At 28.5% G+C, this 14,298-nt stretch overlaps 1 protein-coding gene across 1 annotated transcript in view; it reads right to left on the bottom strand.

The window, feature by feature from the left end:
- Positions 1-14,298, bottom strand: part of LOC142323616 (tetratricopeptide repeat protein 39B-like) — a 62,034-nt gene that overhangs the window by 12,180 nt on the left and 35,556 nt on the right. The window contains exons 7-11 of the mRNA XM_075363483.1: positions 14,172-14,237; positions 11,266-11,433; positions 8,179-8,504; positions 4,811-5,034; positions 3,214-3,454 (exon numbers count right to left, since the gene is read on the bottom strand). Of these exons, the coding sequence (XP_075219598.1) occupies positions 3,214-3,454; positions 4,811-5,034; positions 8,179-8,504; positions 11,266-11,433; positions 14,172-14,237 (1,025 nt within the window). The remainder of the gene's footprint in view (positions 1-3,213; positions 3,455-4,810; positions 5,035-8,178; positions 8,505-11,265; positions 11,434-14,171; positions 14,238-14,298) is intronic.

A 14,298-nucleotide genomic window follows, 5' to 3' on the forward strand; every position in this document is an offset into this window, starting at 1 on the left:
TTGCTTATCCTTAACACAATTAATAAATATGGAGCTATAACAATGTACTTTCAGTGTACTGGTCAACAATGAAGCCATTTAAAAAAAAAAAGGTCTCCTTACCAACTAAACGTTAGATAATGAAATGTTATTATGAATATTAACAGTGACAGCATGAAATCTACACAATTTAATTTTTTTTTTTTTTTTTTTTTTTTACTATCTTAGTATTTTATTTTTATTTCCCAAACAATATTTCAGGATGGACTTCAATAAATATCTTAGATAGTGATGCAACCTTACGATGAAAAATGTTTGTGTTCTTAACAAAATTAATACATATTTCTTATACTTATTTATTACTGTAGATAAGCATTTTTTGGGGTTTTTTTATACTTCTTCTAACACATACATCATCAAGGTTAAGGTTACATGGATAAAAAAAAAAGACTCCTCTAAATATTTTCCTGGAAGGATTACGGTAAACCAAGAAAAAAATTTAGTCAAAACAATATTAAAAGAAAAAAAAATGAATAAAAAGGAGAAATTCTAATAGTTCATTTTCATACACAGAAGTACTAATTATGTAAATAACAGTAACGCCACTATGAGACAAAATAAGTTAATGAAATCACTATAGAACAAAACTTTGAAGTTATAGTAACTGATAAATTATGTATAATCTAAATGAGTATGCAGAAAATTCAAATTTATCTATTTAGTATCATCTAAAAACTCATCAACAGAGTAATATTGTGTTCATAACCTTCTATTTTAATTTGAAATAAATTGTTTGCAAGTTCCTTTAGATAATTAGGTAAAATATTAAAAACAGATAGAAACATAATAAGATGCTTTCTTGTACACCGAAGTGTTACATTGTAGTGAAAAATAATCCTGTTGTCTGATTTGATACAAATGAATATTAGGTTTATTGTTATTTTTTTTTTTTTTACACTTATTATAAATCATGTTGCACACTCATAAATAAAAAAGCATGGAAATGTCAGAATTTCTAATCTATTAATAATTAATCTGTATTTTTCTAACTGCCTGCACAAAAAAAACCTGACAGGCAATTTTTAAACCTTTTAAACTTGTTCTGATTTCAAAGTTTCTCTAAGATGCAATATTATATTTTAAATGAGACTATAAATACATAAAATAAATATTTAACAATAATGGCATGCTTAGTTAGTAATTAAAATGTTTCAAAGCAAAATAATGTGGTTTGATCTTGTCACAAATAAAATAGTTAGCATCCCACAAAAATTTACAATCAAACAAAACCCCCAAACATTTTAGACCACGGAAACAGAAATGTTATTATTTGCAATAATGAAAATAGTACCCATGCAATTAGCAAATGGTAAATTTACCTAAGAACAGCTCATTGCATGATTTTATCCATAAGTTCACAAGTACAAATGTTCAATCTTTGTGAAAAAAATAGCATCTACACCTAGAAAATAACATTCATTTGTTGTACAGATCGGACAAAGAACTATTTTTAAGTTTATAGCATAAAACCTCAGCTCATGAAAAAAAGTCTTATTGCACTTCAGTATCCATTTTTAACACATTACCTAAGATTCTGAAATATCTTGCAACCAATCTATCTAAAATTACATTAAATGATTTCCTTTTACAGAAACAACAATACTCATTAAATGAGTTTGTAAACAGAATTAATTACATAAACTTGAATTTTATTTTAAGTATACTCAAATATTTAACTATGAATGCCTTCTGAAAAGGGAGTAGTTGTTCTATATTGTATTTTATATGCTGAATCTGAGTATGTATTCTGAAACAAACCATCACGTAATGTTCTTAAGTTACAACCCCTTAAATTTATTTATTCCATCATTCATGGAACAAACAATACAAAACTGGCTAAAAAGAAATAAGTTTACCTCAGGAAAGGAAAATGTTGTCAATATTCCCCTTGTAGCAGATCGTATTATTTTACCACCTCTACACACAACATTAGGCCTGATGAAGAATTTGTAAAAGCATTAAAGATGGAGACAGCTTTAAATATTTAGTTGATGTTTTTTCACAATTACGTGAAGCCAAATTAAAAGAGGGAATATTTATCGAGCCACAAATAAGAAAATTAATTTGTGAAAATATATCTGACAGCAAACTGAATCCTAAAGAACAGCATGGAAGTCATTCAAAGATGCCGTTACTGGTTTTCTTGGAAAAAAAAGTGAAAACCATGATCAACTTAAAATTAACTCTCGGTGAACAACAAAAATATAGACTGCATGATTTCATTGAAAATTCATTTTTTATATTCTCATTTGAACTTTTTCACTTTAAACGTGGGTGACATCAGTGACGAACAAAAAGAAAGATTCCAACAAGATATATTTATTGCAGATGGAACAACGTTATCAAGGCAGATGAGATGAATCTATGATGAGTAACTACTGCTGGATGATAAAAAGGGAAGATTTCACTGAACACAAAGGAAAATAAGAAAAAAGAAATTAAGATAAATGTAAATGTCTAAAATAAAGGTAGGAATTTTAATTGTAATTATTATTATTTTTGTATTCTATTTTTTAAGAAGTTTCTCAATATTCTAAAGGGTTATCACTAAAAATCTCAGGGTGCTGAAGAAAAACTGATTTCATTTTAAGATTTAGCATAAAAAATACATTCTAATTCACCTACTTTTATCTTAGTTCCAAATTACTATTATTTTTTTTTTTTTTTTGTGGACTTGCGTATTTTTATCTTTATGTATTGATGTGAACAATAAGATCTCTCCTTTTTTGTTAATTTCTTACTTGATAATATAGCTCTGATCAAGATTTCCCGATGTAAATTTTGATCCTTTCAAGCAAATGTCAGGGCAGTTCCTTTTTGTTGTGCATCATATAGCCAATTACTGATATTATATATTTAATGTATAATTGTGTAATGATTTGAAAGTGTATATTATTTACTTCCATGATGTGCAAATCCTACATTAAGATTAAATCGATTATGATACAAAGGCCATACGGAAGAAAGAATAAACACATTAATTAACATGAACTATTAAACATATTTAATTGCAAGATGATCATATTCCTATAACTATTTAAATAAAATTCAGAAACCATGAAATGAGAGCCAGCTTAATCAGGAACACAGTCTGTCATTGCTCCCTACTACAGTCTTGATCAAAGTGATATAATATTGCACAATACAACAATAAAACATCATTAATATTCTTACTTGGCATCCTCCAAAATTTGCAAAGCCCTCGTCATATCTCCTTGTTCATGATGAATCATTGCCAGCTCTACAAGAGCATAAGGAATCAAATAATTATCATCTTTAATTTTTTTTTCAAGACTTAACACTGATTCAAGTGCTTCTTCAGCTTGCAAAGGTTTTTTCATTTGATGAAGACAAGCTCCTTTTAATAACAAAACTAATGCACGATTATCCGCATCATATGGTCCTCCAGCTGAAACTAATGAAATATAAATGTTTACAACAAAAATTTAACAAACTAAATAAAATTTCAATTGTTGATTGAATGATTCATAATAACAATTAAAGTCATCCAGATATCTTATGCAGGAAATGTAACAGCCAAAAATGTTTATCATTGTCCAAAAGAATCTTTTGATATGATTACCAGCAAAATAATTACTAAAATATCCTGAAATTTGATAGAGTAAAATTAATAGCTCATATTTTAATAAATTACATAGAACTGTTCTGTAAAAGTTACACAGTTCGCATACCCATAAGGGTGAAAAACCATGTTTATCAACAGTTTTCTGCTAACATAAATAACATTTTTTTGATGTTTAAAGTTCTTAACATAATAATGTAAAGCAAAACAAATAATAATAATAATTTTATTAATAATTTATAATTATTAATAATTTTAATCACTCTAAACTGTGGTATGTTCTTTTTTAGTCAAGCTATGATATTAAAAAAATACAAATTTTTTTACTAACTTTTTTTATTAATACATATTGGTGCAATTTGTTTTTTGAAGTTATCTAAAATGTTTATGCGGTCTTTTCTTTGATTTTTTTTTAACACTATTGCTGTAATTAATTGTGCATACTTTGATAATTTAAAAAAATTATAACATTTTTCTCTTTCTGTAACAACCATTACAGAAATTGTATTGAATGATTATGACTGAAGTTTCAGACAGTCAAGACAAGTTTTTTATTTAGTAGCTCTGGCCTGGGCCAACTTGGCCATCAGACCACAGAGATCTAAATCCTTACCCAAGCATACATCTGATGGAAAGAACTGCATTCAAGCATTTCATTTTTCATTTATCATCCAATCGTTTTGTACTTATAATTTTAATTTTTAATTTTGTTTTAAAATAACAAATTTAATTAAGTAATATATAAAATAATTATATTTAGTATTAAATTGACAAGGGAATATTTTTTAATTCTTTACATACAGTTTTGCAGTTTAAGACATAACTTACATACTATTTTAAAGGAAATCAAATATAACTGATCACAATAAGACACTGCCCTTATATCACTGAAAAGCAGAAAGCTCTTTTAATTAATTAAAATTTAGTGCAAACTTAATTTTTTTTTCAGCTCCTTCATAATTTCATTTTACTTCCAAGTCATCAGAAAATTTGAAAAAAAAGGTGTCGTATGATAATTTTATTTAAATCTGTAAATCTTAAAAATAATAATCTATTTAAATAATTTCCTCTGGAAAGTGAAATCCAAACAGCTGCTTGAACTCTGTACACTTCATCAGGCACAAAGTCCATAATAATAGTCAATACAAACTAATTTAATTACATCAATTTAAAAAAAAAATGTTTCACCTGAATCTAACTCTCTAAGTGTACGTTCAATAACTTTATAAACAGTAATACAGAAGTCCCACTTTTTACCGATCACTTTAAACAGGTTCCAAACAAAGACAAGTTCAAGTGCTGGTAAAACTAATTTTTTATCTTGAGCAAAATATCTTTCTGACTTTTTAATGCAGAACTTCTCCATCGGAAGAGATTTTCCAGCAATCCTTTGTTTATACTTAGGTACATTACTAAAATGAAAAAATACAATAGAAATAAGTACAACGAATAAAAATTATCATCGATTTATTTCAAAGTACGAGGGTTGTGATAAAAGTTAGGTTTGTTCACCCATCTATTTTTCAGGTAATCTGATTTACTCTTATACCTACAGTAGCTTTGTTTCACTAAGTATAAATTCAACTATATCATGTTCAGTTGTTGTAGTGCTGCTTTGCGTAAGGGGACAAGATAATTAGTTATTAAAAATGAATAACATTAAGAAATTAAAAATTACACAAAGCTTTAATTTCACATGTACGATATTTTTTAGAGATGATATTAGGTGGTAGAGATCTTCTACCAAATTATTAGTTATAAAGTGAAATATAATGAAAAAAGCAAAGTGCAGAAATAACGTTATCAATTCAATGATAGCTGCACATGATAAAGTCAACGGCAGCTGACTAAGATACCAATGACAGGTTGATGCACCAAGTGAATAGAATAAACTTTTTATATGATTTCCTGATGAGCTTCATATCTTTCAATTACATCTTAATGTATTAAGAAATGGTGAATCTAGGTCACTGGGGTACTAATGACTCAAGCACATCAGCAGAATCGACTCAAGCACATAAATAGTGGTTAGACCAACTGTTAAATTGTAATTAATATTACAACCTTGCAGTGAGATGATGTAATCTTAAGTTTAAAAAAGAAAAAACGAGATAAATGACGATCTTTTTAATCTGATAAACTTGTGTCATATGGATGACAAAAAATGGATCAAAAAATATAGAACATGATATCCTCAAGGAAATTTTTATATAAATATACAGCAATGAATTTTATTTTGGTTTTCACAAATAAACTCGGAAAAAGTTGGCATCTTCTTTCTCATATATTTTTTATTAGAATGTTAATTACATTATAAGAAAAAATTATTAACATTTTATATTATATATAAATATGAATATTTATTTTTATGTTTAAAATGTTAATCTTTCACAGAATGGCAAGCTAAAAGCCTTTTTAAAAGAGTGAATGTCATTATTCCTCTCTCATCATTTTTTAACAATAATGTTGTCAATTCTCTAATTGAATCTTTATCGATAGCCCTTTTATAGATGTAAAAAAAACATGTAGTTTAGTGATGTAAACATCACTATGTAGTTTATTTTTTTCTAAAAACAACCAAATATTTAACAAGTACCACCTACAAAATTCTTATTTTATTATCTACTGACTTCATTTTTATTTACTTTACATAGTTTGTATCGTCCGTCATTATTCTATATAATTATTATTTATATATATGAATATGGAGTAAACACTTATATTTTTTATTCATTAAAATTATACTTTGTAATGATGTTCTGATCAAGGATTTTCCATGGCTTCCCTTGATCCTTCTAGGCATTTCCTTTTTGTAACGAGTGGAATATCAAACTTACCATTCACAATAAGATCTACTGTGATCTATAAATAATTACATTATGTACTGAATAAAATAGTGAATTCATTTATTTATTAAAAATGGTTACACTATAGGTGATAAAAATATAGTGAGAATATTTAGTTATATCTTTTAGAAATAGTTAATTAGAACTATTTAGTTCTACCCTATTGCAGTAAGTAATTTTGTAGTATAGGTAGTTTTATAAATGAATGCAACTCTGACCACTAAATTATTTCATTATATCACTTAAGGTAGCTGGTCGATGTTAAACTACATGTTGAGAAGGAGGAGCTTGATACGAGTCTTGTGAGATTACAAGAAGGTTATGTGGAATGTAATTCACAACGGACAACTATTTCTGATGATCTTTCAATTGATTCTAATAATTGAGTTCTGGAACATTAGAAGGAATACAGTGAGTCATTACAATAGTGGCCGAGTGGGTCTGTATCAGTAATTTTTTACTAGAGCTGTCTTTGTAGTGATAGCTATTAATAACTGATAAAATGCACTGCTTTTAATTTTATTAATCAAAAATCTACTACTTTTGTAAAATAAATTACAATGCTAGTACTGGTAGATAATATATCACACATTTGTACATGCTACCCCACCCCTTCAAACAGCAACCACACAGAACTTGGATTTAGACAGTAATTCTGATATTATTATGTTGTTATTAATGAACTTCACAGTCGAGAGAAACAACATAATAATTGTTTTAAAAGATGCCATGATCATTACATTAATGGTGATATCCTTGTTTCAGTTGGTGTACGGTTATAAATAATCAGGACAGTTCATAACCGCTTATCAAAAATTATATGCTTATCCTAGTTGTCCAATGCACACTTCAATGCTAATGACAGATCTCCTGACAACTGGAAATACTGCAGTCAATGGTTTACAAAGATTTTGTACTCGGCAAACTGTCTTGCATAAATCTATCAGCAAACAGAGATTCTTTCACTGTTCCAATCACCAAGACACAGAGGTTACACTATTTAAATTTTCCCAGTTCTCTATGGACTGTAGCATCAGAAAATTATTCAAATAAAATTTTAAAAAAACACAGGAAATTCATGATCAGTTTGAAATGTGTATGAATGAAAAAATAAAGTAAAATAAAAAAAATTATTTTAGATATTAATTAGTAAATTTTCTACTTAAAATAACATATTTAATCTTACAAAATATTTTACTCTTAGGTCTTACAAAATTCAATTTTGTGTTTTGTATATTTTATTACTTTAATTTAGAGCTTTTTTAAATTTTGTTTGTTCAAAGAAGTTAAATTAAATGACCAAGAATATATTGATAACTATCAAGTTAGATAGACTGAAGGGACCTGATAAATGAAAACAATAGCTACTATAACTATTACAATGTACATAAAATATATTTTTATGACAGCATTATTTAAATATCTGTACAATCTTACGTTTCACATGATTACCATAAAATTATTTTACTAAAAAACCAACTAAATCCAAGACTTAAATTATCAAACAAACAAAACTTTTAGATAGAATGTGAAACTACATCTACAAAAATCTAAATTACCTTAAGTGTCTGTCAGATAGGATTTTAAAAGGTAAGTATATCTATTTCAGACATAATTTCTGATTTCCAGATTCAACTGAATCAATATTAACTCTTCAGCCTTATTCATAAGCCACTGTTCTAAAAACATACACAAAATAAAATAACTAACCTCATTAGTTCATTTATTTCTTTCTTTTGTTCTTCAGAAATATTATCTTTTTTCATTAACATAATTGTTGCTTTCTGATAACTATAAATTGTACGAGACCATTTACTTTCCTTTAACAGCATGTCGGCATACTTGCAGGCATCGTCCCAATCCTGAACTACTGCGCGTGTCCACATTAATTCCCAGAAACAAAGATGATGAAATTGTGGCCAAACAGACTGAGACTTCCACGATTTTATATACCACTCACCAGATTCAACAATATTTCCTCTCATAAATTCAAGTCGTCCCTTAAAGTAAAGAAACCATGCACCATTTGGATAAATCTGAAAAAATAAAATAAAATCACACTAAAATTTGAAGCAATGTTTATTTTTAATATCAGATAAATCGATTGAATTGAATTTCATGAGAATAGTTGATAGCTTTTTTTGTAATGCAAATTTCAGACTTAAAAACAACAATACTAACTACATGTGTTACTACTCCTGGCGAATAGTTAAATAATTACTATTACCACAAAACAATGACTTTCCATCATTACAATATTTGACTCTACTTGAAAATATATTTTAATTTACTGCCCAACGTATAAGCTTTTTTTAAAGAATGACTTTAACTTTTCTTTTCCAATGAAAATATTCTTCTTATATCTTGTTTTATAATCATGGATATCTTCACCCTTGTTTAGCTCTAAAGATTTTACTTACATAGTAGTCTCGTTATAAACTTAGAACTGTCAGTAACTGTAGTTATACAAAAGATTTCCTGCATGACTATTTTCTTCACAGTTAACAAAAATCTAATGGTATTATTCTGAGTTTCAAAAATTCTTTATAAGTTATAACATGTTGAAGCCTCCTACAGAATAATCTCTATGTTATGTATGACATATCAAGGCTGTAATAAAATTCTGTATTTAATTTATTATTGTTTATCCTAGTGATTATTACTGTACATTATATACACTACATGTTACTTTACCTTGTACGCCATGAACATATTTATCCTTCCATAAATAATTATTTACAATAACCTCAAGAAATTTGCATCTAATATTTTAATTTATTTATTGTAATTGATTTACATATTCATAGCCCGAGTAAAAAATCTTCTTGGCAGTTTGTTATGGGCGAATTAAAACATGTATTTAAACAAATGCCATATCTTCCAGATACATGGTAGCATTACTCTGTATTACATTACTTCCTGATTTTTAATAAGAAATAAAATAGGCTCTAAAACTGGATCTATGAATATCAAGATCCATTATAAAAAACTTTGAAACCTGTCTCCTTATTTCACCTTTAACATTAAAATCTTTAATTGTAACAAACTCCCTTATATTTGTTAAATTAAGAATGAATCAATTATATGAATACCTATGATTTCAATCATTCTTAATTTCTCATGACAATAATTACCATATATTTATTTACTGTTCATTCATTAAGAAATTATACCTGTTTAGATAATAAAATGATAACATGTGCGCATACATAACTACAGAGTTCTATAATCTAGATTTTAGAATTGTTTATTTATTGGACCTTAGATATCCTATAGGATATCTTTTTCACCAATAGTAATATGCTACATTTTCTGATTAAGTTATTATAGTAAATAACAGAGGAGCAGTCAAATTTATGTAGAATAATTCTTAGAAATATTTTTATATTTACTATTTTAATATTTTTTTGTGTGTAAACACCCTTTCTTCATATTACTATGATACTCATGACTTCATAAACTATGAAGTGATAAAATTAACATTAAATGGTATATTAGTTTTGATGATTCTTGTCAAATATGAATGTAAATTATTCACAATTATTGTGTATATGTAATTTATGTGTTGCTTTTTTTATTTCTTTATCTGATGGTTTATTTTTTACATCTGATTCATGAAATTTTATCAGCATTTCTTTTATAAGAAACCAACAACTGACTTTCAGACATTCCAACCCTTTTTTCATCAAAACATATAAAATGATTAGTTTTTTCATAAGATCTACAGTAAATGTTAAAAAAGTATTGGTTTTCTTTTTTGTAAAGTAGTGTTTGATGGTATGAAGAAATCCTGCATTAGTTTTTCTATTCTGCTTTGTTAAGAACCATTTATTACTGTTATTTTTAAGTTAAAAAAAAAACATGAGCTGAATCTCCCAGATTTTATACTGGGTTCAAGCCAGGCATATTTCATCAAGCAAAGTTCATCTCATTATAGACACACACACAGAAGCACTTTGGCAACAAAGTTACCCAAAAACTTAACATAAGGTAGAAATAAGAATTACTAACATAAGTCTTAAAAAACATACAATTAAAACAAATATGTGTCTGAGAACAGAAACATGTAAAAGAAGTCTGGGTTCAAAGGTTACTTCATACCTATAAAAGTTCAAATATTTACAGTGTAATTTACAGGAACAAGGTGCCTTTTATATAGAGCCACTGTGATTACAGTCACAAACGCTGTATAACAAAAATATTGGTAGTTTTGTTTTAATTATTCTTTATATTTAAGAAATAATATATCAAGATTATCCACTTGATTAAGTAATAGTGAACTAAAAGTATTTACACATAGCAAAATATGCCTAAATAAATGAACAATTCTGAGCATAAATATTCAAGTAACAATATTCAATGAGAAATATCAAATTATTATCGAACAGTACCAAAAGTTATTGACAGCAAAGAAACTTTTTCATTAACTTTACTAACAGTAAAAATATTGGTACAAAAACTATAACTAGTGCTCACAATTAAATATAGGCTCTTCATAACCAAACCTTGATATAGTCAAGAGACCAGCAAAATAAGTAAGACTGTAATATATAAAATTTGACAAATGAATTTTATCAAATAAAGTAACAAAATCAGCGTACTAATGGTGAAAAATTAAAGGTTTTTATCTCATAATAGTGAAAAAATTACGTCAGGTCTATAAAGAACAGACTGATCTGTATTGAAACTTTATTGTTAGATATCAAGTTTACTATTGTTAGATAACAATAAAGTTTCAGATTCACAAAATTTCAAGTACATCATAATTTTACTCTAAATTGGGATATATATTAATACCTTTAACTGTTTTGTAAGAATTTCATCACATAACTGAAGATCACCATCACAATGACTTAGAACATATACAACTATAAGATTATATGTGAGCAATGTTAATACAGAGAGGATATGTCGCAAACCTTCATCAAGATTGTAGCACTTAAATAATTCATTCATACCTAACTCCTAAAAAAATAAAACAGATTGTAAGTAGTCAAAAGAATAATCATCTAAATGATATTAAATGTAATAAGTAAATGATAACAGCAAGTTCTAACACAATAACAATATACAATAATTTTGTTTATGTAGTTTTTAATTTTATCTATCATTTTACAACTCCATATAAATGGCTGAGGATGAAAATTTACTTTAAAGAACTCTAGTATTACGTGTGGCCAGTTGGTAATTTAACCATATATATATATATATTCTACATTATCATTAAATCTCTTAAGCTGGCAGATATAAGAAGCATTTCCTAGCACACGGTTGCAATGTCAAGTTAATCAGCATTTCTAACAGTTACTTGCTGTCACCCTCTTTGAATGTCAAGAAATTTTTGGGACCTGTATACAATATTCAGAAAAGACAAATTTCTGATATTCAGTTTTTTGCTAGTATTTTTACAAGTATGGAGCATTGAAAGATTTTATATAATTTTAGTATTAAAAATGTTATATAACCCAGTTTTTGGGAATTAAGATTTATTCTTTGAGAATAATTTTATATGAATGAGAAATGTAACTAAGAATTCAGTCAGTCAATACTCAACAATTTTGTAATCAACTCTGGATAGCAAAATACTTTTATTTTCACTAATATTCAAAGATATTTAATCACATAAGGTTGGTAGGAGCAATAATTTAACAAGATAATGATAAAAATAAATTCATCCCCTTTCCAAAGATGAATTTTAAGCATAAACTACAAAAGATCATTACTTTTTTAAATGAGAAAACAGCTTATAGCAGTACACAACGTTTAGATAAAACAAAGAAGTCTTTTGACAAGTATTATCCCTATAAAAGGTAAATATCATAATTAACAATTCATCTGACAATTTCTTAAGCACTAATATTACAGTTTATGATGCATCTATAACAGCTGTTACTTAAGTCAGTCATATAGTTAATCAATTGCTGATACGTTAGAAACAATTCAATAGTAAAATAATTCAGAATCAATTGTGTACAAAATAAATTCAGTTGAAATTTTTATTTCCATATTACTACCATTTTGCATTTTCACAAACTTCCTCAACATAGCACTTGCAAACATGTAAAAATTCAAACAAAATTGAAAATTTAATCACTGATCAGTAAGCAGTCAATAAGCAAATAATATAGGGTCATTCACGGGAACTGGATGTTTTTGAAGTGGGTTGTACTCGGGCGTTCGTGGTGGGAGGGGCACATGGCTGGTGTCTGACGTTTCCTTTGTTCATAGCATTTACATTTTAGTCGTTGAGATGGAGCCGTGGACGATAGACCAACGCCTGTATGCGTATGACAGTTTTGTGCGAAATGACGAATCCGTAACTGCTGTTCAGCGAGATTTCCACCGTCAGTTTAATATCCATCGTAATGCAAGTGTCCCTTCTCGTAACACAATATTGCAATGGGTAAACAACCTTCGAACAAGTGATTCAATATTGAAGAAAAAACCACCGGGTCCCCGACGAACTGCTAGCACTCCGGAGAAAGAGTAAGGGAAGCCATTGTCAGAAGCCCACGCCGCTCTATTCAGAGACATTCAGCAGCGCTTCAAATGAGCACAAGTACGTTAAGACGAATTCTGCATACAGACCTGCATTTCCATCCTTACAAGATAGCCATCGTGCAGCAATTAAACGAGCAAGATTTCACGCAGCGATTACAATTTTGTCGACAAATGCTTACCATTTTTGAAGAAAATGAAAATTTGTTATTGTTAATGAGTGACGAAGCCCATTTTCATCTGAATGGCTTCGTCAACAAACAGAATTTCCCGGTATTGGGCAGAAAGAAACCCACATCAGCTTCACGAGGGACCACTGCATAGCCCAAAGGTGACTGTTTGGTGTGCAATAGGAAAGGTCGGTGTTATTGGACCATATTTTTTTTAAGAAAATGATGCTGCCGTAACTGTAACAGCTGATCGTTACATTGCGATGTTGAATACGTTTTTCATCCCTGAGTTACGAAACTGGGAAATCAATTTTCAAAATGTCTTATTCCAGCAGGATGGAGCTACAGCGCACACAGCGAGGGCAACGATGGCTGTTCTCCGTAACTTGTTTCCGGGACGGATCGTTTCCAGATTCGGCGACATTCCTTGGCCCCCTTGGTCCCCCGACTTGAGTAGTTCTGATTTTTTTCAGTGGGGGTTTCTGAAATCGCATGTGTACGGCAATAAACCCCGTACATTGGAGGACCTAAAGATCGCAATTCGTCATCACGTCACCCAGATTGATGTAGACATGCTGCAAAGAATTGAGGCCAGTTACCATGAAAGGCTACAACAATGTATTGCCCAAAATGGACATCACTTGCCGGACATAATTTTTCGTTCATGAGTAAGTAACAAATGCTTTGATTTAACAAGTGTTTCAGTACCAATAAAACTTTTTTAAAGTAAATATTCAATTTTTTATGATTATTTTAAAAACATCCGGTTCCCGTGAATGACCCTGTACTTTTTTTTTTTACTGCTGGATATTCTGTCTGATGATAAATTAGTAAATGCCTGTAGCAAATTATGACTTTGATTGTTTTTCAAGCAGAGAACTATGGTGGTCATAGAGAAACCAAGAAACCAATGTATTAACAAAGGCTACATCAAATGGCAGTATACATAATTTAAAATAATAAAAGGAAAACAACAAATAATTATTTAACAACCATGAGGGGAAAAATATATTAACTAAAGTTTAGACCACTTACCTTACTTCCAGAAAATCCTATGAATTCAAGAAGTTTTATTACCCTAGATGGAAGGAGAGAAATCATCTAGAAAAAAATAAAAACTTATCATATATTTTAATAAACACAATAAGAAACTTTTGTTACT

Source organism: Lycorma delicatula, chromosome 4, assembly GCF_047948215.1.
Source record: "Lycorma delicatula isolate Av1 chromosome 4, ASM4794821v1, whole genome shotgun sequence".
Classification (NCBI taxonomy): Eukaryota; Metazoa; Arthropoda; class Insecta; order Hemiptera; family Fulgoridae; genus Lycorma; species Lycorma delicatula.